Source organism: Podarcis bocagei (assembly GCF_964188305.1).
Source record: "Podarcis bocagei genome assembly, chromosome: 9".
NCBI classification, from domain to species: domain Eukaryota; kingdom Metazoa; phylum Chordata; class Lepidosauria; order Squamata; family Lacertidae; genus Podarcis; species Podarcis bocagei.
Genome location: NC_138134.1, coordinates 70,979,548 through 71,003,463, shown reverse-complemented (window position 1 = coordinate 71,003,463; position 23,916 = coordinate 70,979,548). Strand labels below are relative to the sequence as shown.

The 23,916-nt window shown below is 47.6% G+C and overlaps 2 protein-coding genes across 9 annotated transcripts in view; one reads left to right on the top strand and one right to left on the bottom strand.

Annotated features, from left to right (window-relative positions):
• The window catches only part of LOC308594367 (uncharacterized protein), a 72,244-nt gene extending 52,769 nt beyond the window's left edge, over positions 1 to 19,475 (top strand). Inside the window, exon 4 of one of the 2 annotated variants that reach the window (XR_014011388.1) lies at positions 9,198 to 10,693. Coding sequence is in view for 1 of the 2 variants with exons in the window: in XM_081207496.1 (XP_081063622.1) it covers positions 19,329 to 19,357 (29 nt within the window). In the remaining variant the exon portion in view is untranslated. Of the gene's footprint in view, positions 1 to 9,197; positions 10,694 to 19,328 lie in introns of those variants that run through there. The other variant, XM_081207496.1, reaches the window with a different exon arrangement.
• Positions 1 to 23,916, bottom strand: part of SLC4A4 (solute carrier family 4 member 4) — a 193,103-nt gene that overhangs the window by 137,255 nt on the left and 31,932 nt on the right. For 3 of the 7 annotated variants that reach the window (XM_081206954.1, XM_081206953.1, XM_081206956.1), the window contains exon 1: positions 14,057 to 14,875. In XM_081206954.1, the coding sequence (XP_081063080.1) occupies positions 14,057 to 14,234 (178 nt within the window). In that variant the 5' untranslated portion in view covers positions 14,235 to 14,875. Of the gene's footprint in view, positions 1 to 14,056; positions 14,879 to 23,916 lie in introns of those variants that run through there. The other 4 variants (XM_081206955.1, XM_081206957.1, XM_081206952.1 and 1 more) reach the window with 3 other exon arrangements.

The following is a 23,916-nucleotide window of genomic DNA, read 5'->3' as shown; positions in this document are numbered from 1 at the left end:
TTTCGCTGAAGCCTGGAGAGCGAGGGGGGTCGGTGCGTACCGACCCCTCTCGCTCTCCAGGCTTCAGGAAGCTCTGCGCAACCCTCGGGAGACCGGCTCCGAGGGTTGCGCAGAGCTGCCTGCAATCCCGGGACCAGCGCAGCTCTGCCCGGCCACCGGGAGCCTGGGGAGAAGCTCCGCCCCGCTCCCGGTGGCCCTGCAGAGCTGCCTGCGCTCCTGGGACCAGCGCAGCTCTGCCCGGCCACCGGGAGCCGGGGGAGAAGCTCCGCCCCGCTCCCGGTGGCCGTGCACAGCTGCCTGCGCTCCTGGGACCAGCGCAGCTCTGCCCGGCCACCGGGAACCGGGGGAGAAGCTCCGCCCCGCTCCCGGTGGCCGTGCAGAGCTGCCTGCGCTCCTGGGACCAGCGCAGCTCTGCCCGGCCACCGGGAGCCGGGGGAGAAGCTCCGCCCCGCTCCCGGTGGCCCTGCAGAGCTGCCTGCGCTCCTGGGACCAGCGCAGCTCTGCCCGGCCACCGGGAGCCGGGGGAGAAGCTCCGCCCCGCTCCCGGTGGCCCTGCAGAGCTGCCTGCGCTCCTGGGACCAGCGCAGCTCTGCCCGGCCACCGGGAGCCGGGGGAGAAGCTCCGCCCCGCTCCCGGTGGCCCTGCAGAGCTGCCTGCGCTCCTGGGACCAGCGCAGCTCTGCCCGGCCACCGGGAGCCGGGGGAGAAGCTCCGCCCCGCTCCCGGTGGCCCTGCAGAGCTGCCTGCGCTCCTGGGACCAGCACAGCTCTGCCCGGCCACCGGGAGCCGGGGGAGAAGCTCCGCCCCGCTCCCGGTGGCCCTGCAGAGCTGCCTGCGCTCCTGGGACCAGTGCAGCTCTGCCCGGCCACCGGGAGCTGGGGGAGAAGCTCCGCCCCGCTCCCGGTGGCCCTGCAGAGCTGCCTGCGCTCCTGGGACCAGCGCAGCTCTGCGCCGCCATCCCGAGCGGGGCGCTAAGTCCCGCCCCGCTCGGGATGGCGGCACAGAGCTGCCTGCCGTCGCGGGACTGCAGGCAGGTCTACGCCGCCATCCCTAGCGGTGCGCTAAGTCCCGCCCCGCTCGGGATGGCGGCAGAGATCTGCCTGCCGTCGCGGGACCGCAGGCAGGTCTACGCCGCCATCCCGAGCGGTGCGCTAAGTCCCGCCCCGCTCGGGATGGCGGCAGAGATCTGCCTGCCGTCGCGGGACCGCAGGCAGGTCTACGCCGCCATCCCGAGCGGTGCGCTAAGTCCCGCCCCGCTCGGGATGGCGGTAGAGATCTGCCTGCCGTCGCGGGACCGCAGGCAGGTCTACGCCGCCATCCCGAGCGGGGCGCTAAGTCCCGCCCCGCTCGGGATGGCGGCACAGAGCTGCCTGCCATCGCGGGACTGGTGCACTTCTCCCCATCGCCAGCCCCACAAGCTCGGGGGACAGCGGGGAGGCAGAGCTGCCTTCCCACTGTTCCCCGACCTGGTTCTTCCAGCCCCGCACCTGGGGGGGAAATAAAAAATTTTTTCTTTATTTCCCCCCCAAAAAACTAGGTGCGTCTTATGGGCCGGAGCGTCTTATGGGGCGCAAAATACGGTAATGCGAGGTACCACTGTATTGGTTGTTGCTTATGTTTTGTATTTTGTTGCTGCATTTTCATGTTATTTTTATTGTTGTATTGTGACTCTAAGCACTTGTGAGCCACACTGAGTGGCAAAGAGGCACTGGAAAGGTGGGACACAATCTTTTGTATATTATATAAATAATATACTGTATATGAAATAAAAGAAAGGGACAAGTAGAATTATGCAGGTCAACCTGGGAGGGGAATTCTGGGCATAGGAACCATAAGCAAAAGAAAAAAAGGTCTAGCCCTGGAAAACAGAGGAATTTGGAGCAGATGAAACACATCACAGTTGGAGACATGCAAGTCACCGACAAGGACTATATATTGGCATTTCGAAGGTGGTATTAACATTTTGAAATTCAGGAAGAGTGTAAAATTTGGACCAGGCTTTGCCAGATGGCTTTGGTTGATGGGAGCTGTAGTCCCAAACATTCAGTGGGCACGAGGTCAGGATGATTTAGAGCGAAGCACTTGAGCTGACTATCTGAAGATCGAAGACTGGCAGGTGGCTTCCCCAAAGCTGAGACGGAGAGAAGAGTTGGCTGAGAGGCATGGGAATTAGGTTATGCCAGCCACAAACTGCAGCCAAAAAAACAAAAGCAAAACCTGACAAACTGTGAGAAGTTGCCAAGGTGGGGCCAGAGAGCCCTCTAGCTAAAAAGATGGAGAGAGAGAGAGAGCAGCTGGAGAGGAACTGAGAATTCTGTAATCAGCAGCTAGAGCAAACTAATGTTCATTTTCTCTTTTCTGTGCTGGAGGCATCAGGTAAACTAACTGTTTTGGATGTATTCAGGCCTTGGGCCTGGTTTTGAGACCTTTATCACCCTAGTACAGACATGTTCAACGGGTCGACCGCGGTCAACAGGTAGATCCCCTGGTGATCCCGGTCGATCGCTGGCTCCTTATTGATCGCAGGTGTAGAAAAACTTTTGAATGGTTGCTTCCAGCCCCCGCCCCCCTCGCTCTGTCCCTCTGCCACGTAAAGTGAGCACTGCTTTGTGTTTTCTTATTGCACTGTTGAATACGTTTCAAGCGTTTGTTATTGATGGAGTTTGAGATGAGTGAAGTATTTGATTCTCCCCCAAAAAAGCTCAACAGCTGTGGTATTCCCAAAAGAAGCTCAACAACTTTTGTTTGCCCCCAAAAAGCTGGACAATTCTGGTCAATCACCAATGACAATGGGTAGATCACTTCCAGGGTTTTTTTTACACTGGGAGTAGATTGCAGTCTCTTCGGAGTTGGATGGACCTGCCCTAGTAGATTGCCTCTGGGAGGGCTATATAGGGGGAGTGTCTCTGTTGGTCCCCTTAGAACAGCTTTTCTCAACCTGTGGGTCCCCAGATGTTGTTGAACTACAACTCCCATCACCCCTAGCTAGCAAGGCCAGAGCTCAGGGATGATGGGAGTTGTAGTCCAACAATATCTGGGGACCCACAGGTTGAGAAATGCTGCCTTGAAGCTTTTGATCCTTCCATGTCACCTTGTGAGGATGAAGGTTGGATGGTTGGGACTGTAGTGCATTGGCTCAAGCCCATCCTTGAAAAGTAGTCTCATGAGGTTATGCTAGGAAGGGAACTCGTGGTTGGTCTCCTTGGTCTACATGATCGCACATGGTTCGTTCTTCTCCCCAGTGCTCGTCTAGAGAACAGGGAACCTTTGGCCTTCCAGATGTTGGTACTCCAACTCCCATCTGCCCCAGCCAACATGGCTGTCAGGGACTGGCTGGACAAAGAGGAGTGGTGGAAGGCACCAGCCGGGGAACCCCCAAGGGAAACCCCAGAGGAGGAAGGCTCAGAGCCAGGGGATTGGTGGTGGGACACAGAGGAAAGGTCAGAGGGAGAAGATTGGGAGGAAGGGCCAGATGCTGAAAGGGAAACAGGGTTTAGTGAGCAGAAAGAGCCTGTGACAGGAAGCAGTTCAAACTCCGAGGCTGAAGCAGTGGAGGGGGCACAAAAGGCTGGTGAATAATCCAGGGCGTCCATCCCTCCACCCCTGGGTTATATAAATCATATCAGAACCACAAGCTTCCACTAACCCTTATTTCACAAGTTCTCTAGCTTATCGAGACTGGGAAATCTAAGTGGGGATTCAGCACTTATCTCAAAGTTATAATTAAACCTTTTATGGACAATGAAAAGGATAAGAAGGGGGGCACGTCTTATCAAGTATGTGACAGCAGAATAGCCTGATCATTTCTAATCAGGTCTTTGAAACGCAAGTGTCTTCCAAAGGCCAGTGTAATCTTTTATATAAATGACCTCTGAAGACTTTCGTGACATGCAAGAACACGCCAGAAGACTTTGGCTTGCAAGACGGTCTGATACTAAAGGGAGGAGGGGAAGAGAGGGGAAGGTCAGGGGACAGCTTTTCTGACCCACATGACCAGTTTAAACCCTGTGCTCCAAAACAAAATGCATGCCTCTCTTACCCCATTTCTTACAAAGACACAGAACTACTTCCCATGTTACACCCATTTAGCACCAAACTGTGGCTTGCACAACGCTTGATCTGTAATACATTCATGCTTGTTCTATCCACAGAAGTTCCCAGGTTCAATTCCTGGAATCTCCAGAAAGGGAAAGACTCTGTCTTGAAACCCTGGAGAGCCACTGCCAGCCAGTGTAGACAATACTGAACTAGATGGACCAATATCTGAAAGACCACCCCCATCCCTACAGACCCTCTCGGGTGATGAGATTAGCAGAGGGGGCTCTCCAGGTGATTCCTTCACTGTTAGAGGCTCAGGGAGGGGAGGCCTGGGAGAGGGCCTTCTCTGTGGCAGCCCCTAACCTGCAGAACTCCCTTCCCACAGAGGTGTGCCTGATGCCTTCGTTGTGCAGCTACCAGATAACACTAAACACATGCCGCTTTTCCCTGATATTTGCCACTTGAGGTTTAGATTTTCAGATTCTCAAACTTTTAAAAAGGTAAAGGTACCCCTGACAGTTAAGTCCAGTTGCGGACGACTCTGGGGTTGCAGCGCTCATCTCGCTCTATAGGCTGAGGGAGTTGGCGTTTGTCCGCAGACAGCTTCCGGGTAATGTGGCCAGCGTGACTAAGCTGCTTCTGGCAAACCAGAGCAGTGCACGGAAACACAGTTTACCTTCCCGCCGGAGTGGTACCTATTTATCTACTTGCACTTGACGTGCTTTCGAACTGCTAGGTGGGCAGGAGCAGGGACTGAACAACAGGCGCTCACCCCGTCACAGGGATTCAAACCGCCAACCTTCTGATCAGCAAGCCCTAGGCTCAGTGGTTTAGACCACAGCGCCACCCGCGTCCCTTCTCAAACTTTTGTTGGCATATATACAAGAGTCGAGCAGGGTTCAATACCAAAAAAACAAAACAAAAAAACACTCATCCAAAAAAACACCACCCACCCCTAAACCCCTATATCTAAAACTTAAGTTAGTGTTGTCACTAACTCATTACACACCTCCATCGTATCCCCAGCCTGAGTAAATGTAAGGAAAGCTACTTTACATAAGTTGAGGTGAATATTTTTAGCACCCACCTTATTTTGTGATTGCAAGTTGTTTAAAACTGCTTCTTAATATTGTGTAGTAATAATAATAATAATAATAATAATAATAATAATAATAATAATACTGAGCTAGTTGGGACTGTGCATAAGGCAGCTTCCTACACTGAGGGAGCTACATGTCAGAGTTGGCCCCTTAAACTGGAAGCTGAGGAGCAACCATTGCGATGTAGTCAAGGCAGAGATAGAAAAGCACTTCTGAGGGGATTGGGGCAGTCCTTTCATTCATCGCTTGTAAACCTGTTGCTAGAGTCGCACTCCCAGACATCTAATCTGCTTTTCTTCCTTTGCGAGTGTGAGAGGTTAGATAAGCCATCAGGCTTGCGTTGCCATGATCCCTGCTCTGATCAAGCAAGTGCGACTTGGATCCTACTTTAAAAAGGCAAGGTTTTAAAGGTAGGGCTGAAATTTGAAATTGGACCACACTGAATTTTTCTGAGCTTCTATTTAACGCCCCCCATATATATATATATATATATATATATATGCAGGTTTTGGTGTCTTCGGGTGTCTTCCCGTGTAAGAGTTGGGGTGTCTAGGCGACGTTTCGACGAGGTCTCACTCGTCATCTTCAGGCTGGTGCTTTCGGCTTCTTGTTACTAGAACAGAGCAGGATCTCAGTGTTTGAGTTCCTATAAATACTGTTGAGGGGGTGTGGTGTATGGCCTCCAACGTTCTGGGCAGAGAGGGAGTTCCCAGATTAGTGTGCCTTTTCTTCTTTTGTTCCTTAATTACTTGAGGGATATCTTGAGTGATTTCTTGAGTGATATTCTGAGTACCACTTAGGAGGGTCATTAGGTGTGGATTAGTTGCTAAAGCTTTCGTGTCTTGACCTCTTGAGCTTGTGAAAAGTTTTTCTGAGAAGATGGCTGTACTGCACTTAGTTGTGCTCTGGCTTGGCTTCGTGTATAGGGGCGAGCTGTGGTTTTGTGCCCTGTGCCAGCCAGATCTGTGTAGGGATTGCAGGGGGGTGCAGCATCCGGAGGTGCCAATATGGTTTGGCTACTGGATGGTGTCTGTACTTTATCTGTGGAGAGGGTCTGGGTTTGGGTCTGGTGTGGTTGATTGGAGATGGCGTTCTGTGTGTCTCTGGTTCTGGTGTCGGTTTTTGTGGGGAGGGCTAATTTCCAGATGTCTGGCAGGCGGGACGTGTCGTCACGCTTGTTCATGTTGTGAGGGTGTTTCTCTATCTCGATGGCTTCCATGATTATTCTCTTGTGGTGATGTTCCATGTTAAAGAGCAATTTGGAATCTGCAAAATTAATTTCGTGTCCTGTTTCTTTCATGTGTTGGTAAAGAGAGGAAGTTTTTTCTTCTTTTTTGACGGCATTCTTGTGTTCTGCGATACGTGCATTTATTCGTCTGTTTGTTTGTCCAATGTACGTGGCTGGGCAGACTTTGCAGGGTATTTCATAGACCCCTTGGTTTTCTAACTGGATTTTATCTTTTGGGTTTCTGAGGATATTGGCTATTTTTTGGTTGGTGCAAAAGGCTGTTTTGATATTGTGTTTATGGAGGATTTTGCTAATTTTATCTGTAGTGCCCTTGATATAAGGAAGGAGGGCCATGCCATTGTTTTCTTCTGTGTCTTGGTTTTTGGGGACACACTATCTACCCTAGGACACACTATCTACCGGAAAAAAACACACACCAACCGCTACTTACATGCACAATCACACCACCACCCTGCACAAATAAACTCCGTAGCCAAGACTCTCATCTCCAGAACCAAACGCCTGGCTGACAAAGACCACTTGACAACTGAGTTACAGAATCTCTCAAATGTGTTAATCGCCAACGGATACCAACAAAACAGGGTTACGAAGCTAATCCAAAAAGAAACACCCCCCAAAAACCAAGACACAGAAGAAAACAATGGCATGGCCCTCCTTCCTTATATCAAGGGCACTACAGATAAAATTAGCAAAATCCTCCATAAACACAATATCAAAACAGCCTTTTGCACCAACCAAAAAATAGCCAATATCCTCAGAAACCCAAAAGATAAAATCCAGTTAGAAAACCAAGGGGTCTATGAAATACCCTGCAAAGTCTGCCCAGCCACGTACATTGGACAAACAAACAGACGAATAAATGCACGTATCGCAGAACACAAGAATGCCGTCAAAAAAGAAGAAAAAACTTCCTCTCTTTACCAACACATGAAAGAAACAGGACACGAAATTAATTTTGCAGATTCCAAATTGCTCTTTAACATGGAACATCACCACAAGAGAATAATCATGGAAGCCATCGAGATAGAGAAACACCCTCACAACATGAACAAGCGTGACGACACGTCCCGCCTGCCAGACATCTGGAAATTAGCCCTCCCCACAAAAACCGACACCAGAACCAGAGACACACAGAACGCCATCTCCAATCAACCACACCAGACCCAAACCCAGACCCTCTCCACAGATAAAGTACAGACACCATCCAGTAGCCAAACCATATTGGCACCTCCGGATGCTGCACCCCCCTGCAATCCCTACACAGATCTGGCTGGCACAGGGCACAAAACCACAGCTCGCCCCTATACACGAAGCCAAGCCAGAGCACAACTAAGTGCAGTACAGCCATCTTCTCAGAAAAACTTTTCACAAGCTCAAGAGGTCAAGACACGAAAGCTTTAGCAACTAATCCACACCTAATGACCCTCCTAAGTGGTACTCAGAATATCACTCAAGAAATCACTCAAGATATCCCTCAAGTAATTAAGGAACAAAAGAAGAAAAGGCACACTAATCTGGGAACTCCCTCTCTGCCCAGAACGTTGGAGGCCATACACCACACCCCCTCAACAGTATTTATAGGAACTCAAACACTGAGATCCTGCTCTGTTCTAGTAACAAGAAGCCGAAAGCACCAGCCTGAAGATGACGAGTGAGACCTCGTCGAAACGTCGCCTAGACACCCCAACTCTTACACGGGAAGACACCCGAAGACACCAAAACCTGCATTCCTGTACCCGTGAAAATCTACGAAAGCAAATATATATATATATATATATATATATGCTTTCATTACAGGGGGACCACAATAGGGTATGGGGAGGGAGATGCAGAAGCCTATCTTCCAACTCTGGGTGCACTTTCATGGCTTTTGACAGCACCATTTTCTTTTTGCTTTTTTTGTTTATTTTTTGTTAAATTTCTATACCACCCTTCATCTAAGGATCACAGGGTGGTTTGCAACATAACACCATGAAAATACGTAACATATTAACAAACAATAACAACAACATACAGAGCCTTTTCTGCAGTGGCTCTTTCCCCTGGGGGGCTTACATATCTTTAAGCGCCAAGCAAAGCATTCCTCTTCTCCCAGGCCTTTGACCATGGGTAGGCAATCTAAGGCCCGGGGGCCAGATCCGGCCCCAATTGCCTTCTAAATCCAGCTTGCGGACGGTCCAGGAATCAGCGTGTTTTTACATGAGTAGAATGTGCCCTTTTATTTAAAATGCATCTCTGGGTTATTTCTGGGGAATAGGAATTTGTTCTTCTTTTTTCCCCAAAATACAGTCCGGCCCCCCACAAGGTCTGAGGGACAGTGGACCGGCCCCTGCTGAAAAAGTTTGCTGACCCCTGCCTTTGACCAATTAAACAATCTATAGCTTGTTAAACTGTGGGGGGTATTGTTTCTGTCTGAAACGATGGTGCGTATTGTCTAATGTTGGACTTATCATTTTTTGTTCCTGACATGTCATGATTATTGCCTGTACCTAAAGGTTTTGCAACAGCAGTCTTACTTAACCTGTGATACTGGAACTCTAGAATCCCTAAATGTTTAAAATAAAAACAGGAAATGTAGACAGTAGGACAGGAGTTTGGATTTTTAAAAGGAAAGTCGTTTCCATGAAGAAAAGCTTGCTACCGGCTTTCTAAATGCAACGTTTCAGGTCCAGACAGCATGTTCCTGGTCAGCAACTATGATGGCTATTTTGTGAATGAAAATAAGAGGTGGAGGTCAAATGGTCCTTTCTCCCATTCCACCCCAGGCTTGCCTGTTGTCACTTAGTTTCACACAGTTCTCTTGTCCTCCAGAGACAGGATTTGGCCTAGAATCAAGCCCCTAATTACAACACCAGAAAAAGATGGAGGCAGCCCCAACTCCAATATTGCATTCAACATCGTGAATTGGAGCCACAGAGAAACAATAATCCCCTGCAGTTGCTGAGAAGGCAAGTAAGATAAACTTATCTCTAAAGCACTCAGTCTGATGAATGCACTATACACACAAAAATTGCTCATAATTTGTGGCTAACTTCCATCTGCGTTAATGGGAGTCGTGTTAATCCATTTTCCATCCTGCAGAGTGTTCTAATTAACCCTCCAGACAGAAGATCTGAGCAACTGCTGAACATCTGTCTATTACAGGTACAAAAAAATATATGAATGGACAAGCCCTCCGGGACCCTCTTCCTGCTTCCTTTAAAATTCCAGTAATTGAGCTGTCAGATGAGAAATCTCGATTTCTCCACTCCCCTATGAAGTCATAGAGGCTGCCACAACTTTCACAGGAATTCACGTTTGCTGAGCCAAAGGGCTTATCTCGAAAGGATAAAGGTGGAGCTCTGAAATGCTTTCCATTTCTTAGGGCAAAAAATGTTTTATCTTGTAAAACACATCTGAAGCTCCACCAAGTTCAGGATTTAAGACTATTTGGCCTCTCAAGGAAGGAATGTACCAAGAAGCCAAGGAGGGGTACACTTGCTCCTGCCATGAGACTCTCTGTTAAGAACCAGGCCAGGAACCTCTCTGAACACTTTTACTCTAATTCAGAAGGGACCATACGTGAGGACTAGGACTAAAACCCCTTCGGAAGGCAGGAGCCAACAGTGGGGCATTCAAGTTCAGAAAGGAACAAGCTATCAACAAGGTGGGCTCCAGAGGAAAGTGTTTCTAAGGAAGGATATTTCCAAGCACATTTCAAAGTGTTGTTGCTGACCTTTAAAGCCCTAGACAGCCTCCGCCCTGTAAACCCGAAGGAGTGTCTCCATCACCATCATTCAACGTGGACTACAGGGTCAGGTTTAAGGTGCTGGTTTTGACCTTTAAAGCCCTTTGCGGCCTAGGACCCTCTCCTGGTATGCCCCGTGGAGGACCTTAAGGTCCATAAATAGCAACACTCTAGAGGTCCCGGGCCCTAAGGAAGTCAGATTAGCCTCAACCAGGGCCAGGGCCTTTTCAACACTGGCTCCGGCCTGGTGGAACGCTCTGTCTCATGAGACCAGGGCCCTGCGGGATCTGGTTTCTTTCCGCAGGGCCTGTAAGAGTTGTTCCGCCTGGCCTTTGGCTTGGAACCAGCCTGATCCCCTCCCCCTCTTTCCTATTCCTTCTGTGATAGAACCCCTATTTGGGGACTTCCCTGGCTTTTTTTCTGGCCCACGTACGACCAGTCTGGATAGTTGGCCTTGGTGAAGATTTGATGTTTTCTCCCCCCAAACAGTTTTTGATCTGGGTTTCCACTGAAATGAGGCTGCATTTTAATCTTGTTTTTAAGTTGTATTTTAATTAATTGTTTTTATATCTGATGATAGCCACCCTGAGCCCAGTCTTGGCAGGGGAGGACGGGGTATAAATAAAATAAAATAAAATAAACCCTGACACTGAGGTCCTCCTCCAAGGGTCTTCTGCTGGTTCCATCACTGCAAGAAGTAAAGCTAAAGGGAACCAGGCAGAGGGCCTCCTCGGTAGTGGCACCCTCCTTATGGAACACCCTCCCATCAGATGACAAGGAAATAACCAATTACATGACTTTCTGAAGACATCTGAAGGCAGCCCTGTATAGGGAAGTCTTTTAACGTGTCATGTTTTATTATGTTTTTATACACGTTGGAAGCTGCCCAGAGTGGATGGGGCAACCCAGTCAGATGGGGGGGGATATAAATAATGAAATTCTTATTATCATAGAATCATAGAGTTGGAAGAGACCACAAGGGCCATCGAGTCCAACCCCCTGCCAAGCAGGAAACACCATCAGAGCACTCCTGACATATGGTTGTCAAGCCTCTGCTTAAAGACCTCCAAAGAAGGAGACTCCAACACACTCCTTGGCAGCAAATTCCACTGTCAAACAGCTCTTACTGTCAGGAAGTTCTTCCTAATGTTTAGGTGGAATCTTCTTTCTTGTAGTTTGGATCCATTGCTCCGTGTCCGCTTCTCTGGAGCAGCAGAAAACAACCTTTCTCCCTCCTCTATGTGACATCCTTTTATATATTTGAACATGGCTATCATATCACCCCTTAACCTCCTCTTCTCCAGGCTAAACATGCCCAGCTCCCTTAGCCGTTCCTCATAAGGCATCGTTTCCAGGCCTTTGACCATTTTGGTTGCCCTCCTCTGGACACGTTACAGTTTGTCAGTGTCCTTCTTGAACTGTGGTGCCCAGAACTGGACACAGTACTCCAGGTGAGGTCTGACCAGAGCAGAATACAGTGGCTGACCAGAGCAGAATACAGTGGCTGAATGAAGGAGGATATTCAAGTTTCCAAAATATCGGCACATAGGTGAAAGGACCAGAGAAACAGCATCTTCCGGGCAACCAAGAAGGTACAGTTCCTCAAGAAGTAGCAGCCCCTGTGAGGAAAAGCAGTGCGCAGGTGTTCACTTTGGTAGGAACTTCTCACTACCATAAGCCTGGTAGGTGAACAGCAACAATCAGCTGACAGTCAGTGCCCTTGAAGTGCTACACATAGGACTTCCCCAAACATCAGCAACACTTTGTAGATGTGGCACATAAGGTTTCCCAACCACCAATGATCAGCTGATTGTCAGCATGTGGGTGAGTCCGCCCACCTGTCAAATTTGGCCAAAAGGTGTGTGTGGAAATAAGGATACAGTAGGGTCCAGTTCCCCACACCTGAATTAAAAGACTGAAGAGGAGCCCCAAAACTGAGGTTTGCCTTCCAGTGGGTTTTATAAACGCTGCTTTGGTGGCACTTAAGGAAAACCAGCCTGTGGTTTATTTGATTGACATCCTATGCCCTTTTAACAGGGTTATGGGGAAACTGACTTCCCAGATGTTCTGGACTCATTTGGTGATTAGTTAGGGATGATGGAGTCTGTTTAGCCTGGAAAAGAGGAGGTTCAGAGGAGATACAATAACATCTTCAAATATCGCAAGGGCTGTCACATGGAGGGTGAAGCAAGTTTGTTTTCTCCTGCTCTGGAGGGTAAGACCCAAACCAATTGATTCAAGTTACACACAAAAAAGGAGATTTCAACTAAACATCAGGAAGAACTTTCTGACAGAAATAGCTGTTTGATGGTGGACTCTCCTTCCTTGGAGGTTTTTAAGCAGAGGTTAGGTGGCCATCTGGCATGGATGCTTTACCTGAGATTCCTACATTGCAGGGGGTTGCAGTAGGTGGCCCTCAGGGTCCCTTCCAGCTCTGTGATTCAGTGATACATAAAGGAAAGTCCTACTGCTCTCTGCCAAGTGAGTATGTTGCAGGAGGCAGCATCTATGAAAAGTGGAGTTGCTGGAGGGGACTCACCTTGGGGTCAACCTAAGGACAGGGTCTTGCAAGGGACCCCACCCACTTTGTCTGTAATTACAAGGCCTCACTCTTCTGGTGCCTTCAGGAAGGCTGCCCAATCTAGCCTTAAGCTGTCTCTCAAAGTTGCTATCATAATAAAACGAGGCAATCCCATGAACAGCAGCCTGCATTCCTTAGAGGAAGGACGGGGTGCAAATGTTATCATAATACTGTCAAATCTCATATTTCAGCGTGCATGTTTTGCCAGCGCAGGAAAATGTCACTCGCAGTATATCCCTCGTTCTGTCAACCCATTTGGCAAAACAAGTCATTCTAAGCATGAAAGCTTTTTCAAAAAAATAAATAAATAAAATTTCTGAAGTAAAGGCAATTGGTATGAGTATCCACAACAGAAAAGATAATGAATAAATAAATAAATGAATTTATTTTCTAAATGGTGTTACTAGAGATGTTCCCCAAACTCTGACTGCTCACCAGAGTTAGTTTGGAATTGACTCTGGGCTTTTAAACCCATGAGAAACAGATAATGAAATCAGTTTTAAGTTTTTTGTTTGTTAAAAAGCAAATGAACTCACAACAGGAATATTTTCAGCAACTGAGCCTTCCCAGAAGTTTTTTTTTTGGGGGGGGGGATTACTAATTTTTCCCTGCAGGAACTTCATGTGTCCACAAGCCCGCACGAACTCAATGGACTGGCTTCCATGCAAATCCAAAGTTAAAAGCTGGCCCATGGAATCTGAAAACGCTACCCCTCTCTCCAGGAGCTTTCAAGAGTCATGCGAAAAATCTACCAATGCGTGGCACTAAGAAACGTTTTGCAAATTGACAGGTATGCTTCCTTTCCGCCTTTGTGGAAAGGCAAAAGGGAAAACTTCTCTGCCGCTCTGCTCGGTGAAGTTTTAAGTGGGAGGGGACTGGAGAGAAAGCCTTCCGTCATGAAAAGTCGTGCCCTGATCTGAAAGAATCCCTCAGGAAAGGAAAGAAGTGATCCTCTTAGAGAGGGCCCCGCCTCTGCCCCTCCAAGGCCTCCCTTTCAGAGCCAGCTCTGCCGGCCTCGTTTAGCATCAGGCTCGCTAAACGCCTTGCCGTCTGCATTATCCTTTGCGGAGCAGCGATTCGCTAAGCACCGATAAGTATTCCACACATCAAAAGCCAAAACTGCATGAGAACCAAGTATGCATTAACTCGGAAGCGTGGAAAAACCGTGGCACTCAGAAACACCCCATAGACATTCTCAAAACAAAACTCTCCATTATTAATGAACGCTCCCCATTCATTCCCAAGTGCAGTTCAGCCAGTAAGGAGATTTCCCCAACCCACAATGCCTCTGGATCATGAAAGGGGCAACCTTTGATCCGTTCACGAAACCAAGACACAAAGAAACGAAGGACAGTTCCTTACCTTCCACCTCCTCGTCGTCGCACACATGCTTCAGGAAAGAAGCCCCTCTGTCCAAGACCGCCTCATCCTCCATCCTGTAGTAGTAGAAAAGGAAGAAAGAGTGTTCAGACTTCTCCTGGAGGGAGCCGCTCGAAGTGGCCCAGCTCCTGGGCAGATTCACTTGCAGGCTATTGTTCATGTTACAAGAGAGCAGGGTCGCTTTTCACTCTGGGGTCGCCACTCCTTCATGGAGCTCCCCCCCCACGGGTCCCACGACGCTCAGCTCCTAATCTCGACGGGGCATCGCAAGACGGGGCAGGTGGGAGAGGAGGAGAAGGGTGCTTGCAACTAGAAGGCTTTTGTCTTCTCCTTCCTTTTCTTTTTAATTAAAGAGATGCCGCGAAGAGGAAGAGGGGCTAGAGCCGCTGGCGGAAGCATTCACGTTTAAAAGAACCCCCACGCAAGGTAGCTGTCCACAGAGAGGCGCGCATCGTCTAGCAAAAGGCGGCAGCAGATGCGTGCAAACCCACAGACGGGGCCGATTCTCCTGCCAGCCCCCTTAATACCAGCAAAGCACACTTCTTCACTGCGAGGCAAAGCTGCGTGTCACATGTTAGCCTTACGGAAATCTGACATCTGAGGATTATCCAGGGACCAGCAAGCTCCAGCAAGTCAGAGAGCCAGGCTCATTTGCATATCTCGGACGGTCACCCACCTATCGTTCTTCTCCAGTTCCCTCCCTCTCAAGCACGCGTATCTTGTCGATTCCCTCCATCCCCTTATCACAAATAAAAACGTTAATGAGGCTGCAACAGTTATTCAATTCCATTCATTGATTTATTTCCCCCCCCCTCCCTTTTAAAAACAACAACTGGCTTAAAAGGTTTCCCAGAAGAGACACTTCCCGTTCTCCTCCAAGCATGTGTGCATAGAAAGAAAGAATGCTTCATGTGTCAGGCATAGAGATTTTACTAGGACACCGAGGTCCAGCACCGACGGCCTTCTGGCAGTTCCCACACTGCAAGAAGTGAAGCTACAGGGAACCAGGCAGAGGGCCTTCTCGGTAGTGGCGCCCTCCCTGTGGAAGGATGTCAAGGAGATGAGCAATTATATATTAGGAGACATCTGAAGGCAGTCCTGTATAGGGAAGCTTTTTAGGGTTTAAGGTTTTACAGTGGTACCTCGGGTTACATACGCTTCAGGTTACATACGCTTCAGGTTACAGACTCCGGTAACCCAGAAATAGTAGCTTGGGTTAAGAACTTTGCTTCAGGATAAGAACAGAAATCGTGCAGCAGCGAAGCAGCGGCAGCAGGAGGCCCCATTAGCTAAAGTGGTGCTTCAGGTTAAGAACAGTTTCAGGTTAAGAACGGACCTCCGGAACGAATTAAGTACTTAACCCGAGGTACCACTGTACTATGTTTGGAAGCTGCCCAGAGTGGCTGGGGCAACTCATTGAGATGTGCGGGATACAAATAAATAAATGGTTGTTGTTGTTGGTGGTGAATTTAATTGATGTTAGGCTAGCAGATGGGCAGAGCAACCCAGAGATGGCCAGTGTGGGGTGATGGTTAAAGTGCTGGGCTAGGACTTGGGTTCAAATCCCCACTCGGCCACCAGGTGACCTTTAGGCAGGTCATTGCCCCTCAGCCCAGCCTACCTCACAGGATTGTCGTGGGATTACGTGGGAGGGGGACGCCACCTGCTGAGCTCCTTAGCTGGGGAAAGGGTAGGATACAATACAATAAATCATAATAATAAATGAACCATCATTGCGCTGGGCGGGAGTTGTTGATCGACTGGATGGGAGTGTCTCCCTCCACACGCTGAATCTGTGGGCAAGTGGAAGTGCCACTGGTGAGGACCAAACCCCCCCCCCCAAAAAAAATAAAAAAAATATGGAGCTTCCCCAGAGCAGGGATGAGGCAGCCCAGAATCCATTGGATTGAAAGCTGGCCCCACTGCCATGATGTGACGGGATCAGACCCAATCTGGGCCTGATTATAATGGCAGCTACAGGATGATGCAGAGATCTGCCTGCCCCCCCCCCCATCCCTGGTCATTTTCTGTCCCACCTACTGTATGTGGCAGGGCAGACCGCCACAAAGCGCTACCAGGTTTGTGGGGAACATGGTTAAAATTGCTCCCTAATACAATACCATACCAGTATATTGGTGTTTATTTAAGCCCTAATAAACATTCTCTAGATTTTGCGCCAAGGCAGGGAGGGGGGAGATTTTGGTGTATTGCTTGAAAGTTACTTTCAAAGTTATTGAAAGTTATTGAAAGTTGCACAGAATAAAGCAAAAATGAAAAGTGCACAAAAAGGAAATGAAACGGAAAGTTATAATATATCACTATACAGTGGACGCTCGGGTTGCAAACGTGATCCATGTGGGAGGCATGTTCGCAACCTGCAGTGTTCACAATCTGCAGTGCCACGTCTGCGCATTCACGGGTTGCAATTCGGCGCTTTGCACATATGTGACTGCCAAAACCCGGAAGTAACCTGTTCCGGTACATACGGGTTTCGGCGGGTCCATAACCCAAAAAAACGCAATCTGAAGCACCTGTAACCCGAGGTATGACTGTATAGGCAAACAACCACAATTTAATATATGCTTATCTAGTGCATAGGTATATAAAAGTGTTACTAACAATAGGTGGTTATTTACAACCTACTAAGTTTTGTATAGGGACGCGGGTGGCACTGTGAATTAAACCACAGAGCCTAGGACTTGCCGATCAGAAGGTCGGAGGTTCGAATCCCCGTGACGGGGTGAGCTCCCTTTGTTCGGTCCCTGCTCCTGCCAACTTAGCAGTTCGAAAGCACGTCAAAGTGCAAGTAGATAAATAGGTACCGCTCCGGCGGAAAGGTAAACAGCGTTTCTGTGTGCTGCTCTGGTTTGCCAGAAGTGGCTTAGTCATGCTGGCCACATGACCTGGAAGCTGTATGCCGGCTCCCTTGGCCAATAAAGCGAGATGAGCGCCGCAAAGCCCAAGTCGGCCACGACTGGACCTAATGGTCAGGGGTCCCTTTACCTTTACTAAGTTTTGTATAAACACATTTCAAATATCATTGTAACTGCCATACAAAGCCCACATCTGTAAGCAATCCATTCATAAATTGCAAACGCTATCATATCTTCAATCTACTGACTAAAGGGGACCATTGACTCATCTTTCTTGTGCATCGATATCAGTCTTTGGGCTGTAGTAAGTGGGGCTTGGCTAAAACACCAAGAGAGGAATTCAATGTTGCTCTATTATGCTTGTTCCGTCAGCACAAGCCCAAACAATCTCCCCTCGCCTCCCGCTGCATACTGTTCTGGGGGTACTCCCACCCACCCCCAAGACAATTTGCAGAGGTGCAAGGAGAAGTGGAGAAAGTCCAACTGCAGTAGTGGGACGCATGCCGGATTCCGCTATCGCATCTGTCCAGCTGAATCCAGGCCAGCTTTATTCCCACTTAATGGGATTTACTTCCGAGTAGATGCGAGTAGGATTGTGCTGCATACTTCTCAAACCCACGGACAGCAGGACTGCTTTGCATACAGTGGTACCTCAGGTTACAGATGCTTCAGGTTACAGACTCCGCTAACCCAGAAATAGTACCTCGGGTTAAGAACTTTGCTTCAGTATAAGAACAGAAATTGTGCTCCGGTGGCGCGGCGGCAGCGGGAGGCCCCATTAGCTAAAGTGGTGCTTCAGGTTAAGAACAGTTTCAGGTTCAGAAAGGACCTCTGGAACGAATTAAGTACTTAACCCGAGGTACCACTGTATTGCGGTACACTAGGGATCAGAATCTTGAACTCAAGAGGCCAAATCTGGTCCCACACTGCACTCCACAATGGCTAAATGAATGGCAAAAAAGGAGCAATAGAGGACAATGGTATTTGCCAGCTGCCATTTCAAGTTTGCAGGTAATTTAGGCCCCATCTCCTCGGGGTCTTCTCAAAGCTGCGCTCTGGGAAAAGGGACAAGATGCTGAAGACAGTGGTGGCAGGACATCTCCAGGCATGTCTGGAGAAAGTAGTGTATCTAATCTTGTTTCAGGCACCAGCGCTCAAACAGCCTTGGTCACTCTGATGGGTGACCTCAGTCAGGAGAGGGGAAGGGTAGCATGTCCCTGTGGATTCTCCTTGTTCTCTTGGCGGCGGCTGATACTATCAGCCTTGGTTTATTATCAAAGTTCTTGCTGTTTGAAAGATCTTTTCGTACATGATTTCCACTGTTTTGGGAGGTTCCTCCGATTGTGTTTGCTGTGTTCCCGCTCCATACCTACAGGGCCAATTCCAGAAGGCAGCATTCTGACTTCTCCTCAGCCCCATGGCATTTGTGCTGTGGGATCCCACGAGCGCACGCATCATGGCATTAACATCTTCGTGAAGCCACTGGACGAGCTCATCAGGAGATTTTGCGGGGCTGTGTGCTTGTGATACCCAGCTGTATTTCAGCGAGTCAATGGGTTATTTGAGTCTGGAGGCTGTCATGGTCTGGGGCTAGTTAACTGAGACTGAATCCCAACAAGACAGAGGTTCTGTAGGCAGGTGGGTTCACCTGTCCAATAAAAACCAAACTTTGGAGAAATTAAACCATGATTTGTTTCACCTGTTTGTGGGACAACTCTAACAAACCACAGCTTAGTATTACCGTATTTTTTGCTCCATAAGACACACCTGACCATAAGACGCACCTAGTTTTTAGAGAAGGAAAACAAGAAAAAAAAATATTCTGAACGAAACAGTGGATGTATGATTTTTGTGGTTCATGCTGTGGCCACAGGCAAGTGATTTGACGGTGAGTTTGGGGTGACCCAATGCAAAAACCCTGGGAATCCATGTGGATCTGTGCTTTGTAACCATGTTTTTGTGCCATTGCGGCCCCACGAAACAGTAGATGGGTGATTTTTTTGGTGCAGGCTATAGCCATGGACATGCTATGTGATCTGATGCATCTGCATACACATGCAATTCTTTTGAAGCAGCAAAGTAGTCGCTTGCTATAAATTCAGCTGAACAACAGCTGGAACAGATGGTGAGGAATTTCTGGTCTGTACAGAAATCTTCTGCACATGTATTGCTCCCTTGATTACTGCACAAAATCTATTTATATTGTCTGGATAGCAAAAGGTTGTCTGCTTAAAAACCATGAAGGATTTTGAGGCCAAACATTCTGGGGAAGGAGGGAGAGAGCAGTTGCACAGGAACCCACTATTTCGATCCACGTTCTACTAGTTGTTATGTCTTATTATTTCAATCCGCTTTTTATTCATTGTTGTGCTCGTTTTCAGAGCTGCAGTGTGGATTGATGGGACCTTAATATTGTCCACAATCGCTTATCGTGAAATTTATTCGTATGCCACCTCGTGAGGGCAACTGCCCTAAAAGCCACTTTAATGCACTCTTTTAATAATAGTAGCTTTGGATGTCCTAAAAATATGTGTTTGAAACTTGTGGGTTGACAACCACGCAAACAGGCAGTCGTGAATTTCGCCCTCATAGTGTGAAGGATTTGAATTGTTAATCAGTGTGTCCAAGCCAGATGCGAGCAGAAATTAAGCTGCTTCTCTCCAAAGGAGTAAAAGGAGCTAAACAGATGGGGTACTGCCACCTTTCGGCTACAGAGTCTCATCACAGCCGACAGATTTATATATTTTTAAATGCTTTTTAATGCAAATCAACTGTGCAATAGAGGAAAGGCCTTCTTATGCCAGGTTTAAATGGACAATTATTCGCTGACAGCCATTGAGAAACACTTTTCTTTTTTCTGCTTGAAGAAGGAACAGGTACAAAATAATAATAATAAATAATAATAATAATAATAATGCTGCTGCATCCAGTGAAGCTATACTGGCAGAACTCTTCATATAAATCTAGAAAGTGATCTGTTGTTTTTTTATCTCCCCATATCCTGCCAGTGGGTCTTCCATAAGTATCTGTCCAGGTCGGTAGGTCTTTTGTGTGAAGCAGAGCTCTTCATAATCTTTTTAAGTCCACATTGAAAATACACATTTCTTACAGTGGGGCCCTTTAACTCCCCAACAGTTTGACTTCACCCCTGAAGGCACAACCCTTCCATTGTCTCCTGAGACAGGTGGATGCCAGCCAGGTAAAAAATTACAGCTCTAGTTCAGTCTTGAAGATGTCAAGATGTCAAAGGCTTTCAGAAAAGTATATTTCATACTTAGTGAGAAATGCACTGCTATTAATTTTAAATACAGAAAGCGAGTAGTCTGAAAATTTGCTCGCTGGGAATACTTTATATATTTTTATTTAAAACATTCATAACAACTAAAAAAAAAGTGAACATTTAATCTGTTAGATCAACCTGTTCTTGTAACAGCTGATTTTAAAAAAAGGAAGAACCCGAGTGCAATCCTATGTATGTCTACTCAGAAGTAAGTCCTGCTGAGGTCAACGGGACTTACTCCCAGGTAAGCACACTTAGTGTTGTACCTTGAATTGCAGATATTGACATGACATTGGAGCTATCACAAATGTCAGTATATGGCAAATGTATTTCCAATAACAAGAAAATCTAATTCTACTTATTGGCTTTTCTAGGGTCTAAAATTAAGATGTCCTAAAATGACATACAAATTAAAGTGAGGGTTATTGATAATTCAAAATGTTGCTGCTTTTTTTATTTTAAAAAATCCTCTTGGATATCCTCATTTAGTGTCCTTTTTTATTATGGTTCCACACGCTCAAGCGTGTTCATTTACGCTTCTCTTAAAGCTACCTAATTCCGTCAGAAGCTCTTCCAGCTGTTCTTGGTATCTCTCTTTTTAAAATAGGAAGAAAGAAACTGCACAAGCCTTCAGTATATACCTCCTTGTAAATGCTTCGTACACAAGATATTTACAGTTGATTTTGTGTCAGAACCAAAGTTCAGACCTCTGCCACAGTCCTAGGAATCTCTGCACAGAAATTCCAATTTGCTGGGAGCGGAAATTTTGACTGCTGTCATTTCAAGGTTGCTTTCGAAACCTGCAGGGAAAATGTAGCAAAAGTTTATGCCAAACGCACTGAAGGAACATCAGTCATCTGAGGAACCTATATGGGTAGCGTTCAGTACGTCCAATAAAAGAGCCCAGTTGAAATACCACTCCCTTTGCAGTCAGTGAAGTCAGAACAGGCTAAGAGAGCATGCAAAGTCAGGGGAGGGGAGGGAGGGAGGCAGGCAGCAGTGGGGAGGGAGAGAGAGAACAGCGACTCCATTAATAGCTTGAGCCTGTTGGTCAACACAGGAGCATAATGTTAGAATTACACAGAATGAAATCGGCCTTGGCCCCTCCCAGTTGTGAAATTAGATCTTCCGGCTACACAAATAAGTACCACCAGGACAGTTAAGCATGATCCAGCTGGAAAAAGCACAAACACACACACACAAATATTTCTGCACACAAAATTCAAAATATGTTTCGCCTACCTAGTACCTGAACTTCCATGGCAGCAGTCTGCTATTGAAACGGAGGTAGAGGTCTGGGTCTACTAACTATACGATGTAGTTTAACTTACTTCCATTCGGGAAAATATTGGCTCACACATGCTGTGCTTGAACATATGATCTTGACTGGCACGATCAATGATTTTCAAACACCCTCTGCTGTGGGAACATTTTCCTCATATATACGTTTAGCTAGGAGTCCCTGCACACACTTTGTACAAAATTTCATCTAGCTAGGTGACATTTCCCCATCCTTGGCGCACTTTTCCTCCAAGTCGCCAAAAGGAAATGTAGACCTCGTATGGGGCTCTGAAAGAGATTTCTGAATAGATTTCAGCATGTCTTGCAGTTCAATTCAGTTCACGGAGTGCCAAAATTAGAGCTCTTCACCAAACCTTAGCAGGAATAGCAAAGTATTTACTACAACTGAACGCTTCGCTCCAGTGCTTCACTCAACTAAATCTTTACATATCAGGATGGCAAAGGGCAAAATTTAATTGGTTTGCTTGCCACCTTATGGACACACTTGTGTGGGACGCTCTTCCTGTGTCTTTTAACAGAATATATATACAGTGGTACCTCGGGTTAAGAACTTAATTCGTTCTGGAGGTCCGTTCCTAACCTGAAACTGTTCTTAACCTGAGGTACCACTTTAGCTAATGGGGCCTCCCACTGCTGCCGCGTGATTTCTGTTCTCATCCTGAAGCAAAGTTCTTAACCCGAGGTACTATTTCTGGGTTAGCGGACTCTGTAACCTAAAGCATCTGTAACCTGAAGCGTCTGTAACCTGAGGTACCACTGTATGTGTATGTGTGTGTGCACGCAGACACACACACACACACACACACACACACACACACACACACACTAAAGGACATGCTCTACAGAGAGCTGGCTTCAGGTATCAAGTCCAATTCTGCTTTACAAAGATGTCTGCAAGCGTTGTGGTGTGAAGGCTGTCAACATCAATGTGAGAATTCCTTGTAGACAGTGCCTGGAGACAGGCAGTCAGGTCCTGTATCCGTAGCAGTGACCAGAGTAGGGATGACCGCAGGTAAGAGCCCAGAGACAAGAAATGCCTTCGTGCATCTGCAGCAGCACAACCGGACGCCTTCATCTGCCCCAGCTGCAACAAAACATGTTGCAAATATCCTTTACATACAGTGGCCCATCTAGTCCCACATCCTGTTCCCACAGTGGCCAACCAGGTGCCCACAAGAAGCCTGCATGAGCGCAGCAGCTCTCTGCCCACCTGAGGTTCCTGGTAACTTGAATAGCAAGGGTTTGGCATTGTGCAACCTACAGGTACCAAGTTCCTTTTGACTGATAAGTCACCTAGAAATTCTTTAAATCAGTTGATGGCCCCAAGTCAGTCAATGACTCATGTAACTTCCCCGTTGAAAGGAGTTTCTCAATACAAGCAGGAAGTTTGAATTAATCATTGAGAAAGTTTGAATAAATCATTCAAAAAAAAAACCCCTCCCCCACAAACCAGGATGTGTCACAAAGTACTTCATCAGGCCCTTAGATATTCAAATATCTAAAAACGTTTACACACAAACACACACACACTTCAAAACCAGTCAGGCACCCCTTTCCACCTTTTGAGGAGAAAGCAAGGGGGTATCTTAAAATCCTTGCTAAACTGGAGGCCATTATTAAGCGCTTCCTCGGCTCCCGTTCATTTTAAATGAGGCTGTGTACCAATTATCATTTGCTCCAGCTCCAGTGTCCTCCCACGGCCAGTGTCTGAAGCAAAGTACATACGACATAATCCATGTGTAGAGTTGGGAGGGATCCCGGGGGTCATCTAGTCCAACCCTGTGCAAGGCAGGGATCTCCTTGCCCAACATGGGGCTCCAACCCACGACCCTGAGGTTAAAAGCCTCATGCTCTACCTGAGCTATCCCATACCTATCCTGTAGTTTCTTGAGAAATGCTGTCGTTTGATGCGTTCTCCCCTCAAACCAGCTTCCATCCAATTTGAAAACATAAGCCACTGTTAAGTTGAGGTATGTACAGTACAGATAGCCATTGAACGTGCTCCACCAACAGTGCGGGGAGTTGTAGGCATTCAGAAACAAATCAGGCAATGTGCATTGGGTAAAAACATCCCCACTTGCTCCCTGGTGTGTAAAGGTAAAGGGACCCCTGACCACTAGGTCTAGTTGCAGACGACTCTGGGGTTGCGGCGCTCATCTCGCTTTATTGGCCGAGGGAGCCGGCGTACAGCTTCCAGGTCATGTGGCCAGCATGACTAAGCCGCTTCTGGTGAACCAGAGCAGCACATGGAAACGCCATTTACCTTCTCGCCGGAGAAGGTTTATCTACTTGCACTTTGATGTGCTTTCGAACTGCTAGGTTGGCAGGAGCAGGGACCGAACAACAGGAGCTCACCCCATTGTGGGGATTCGAACCGCCGACCTTCT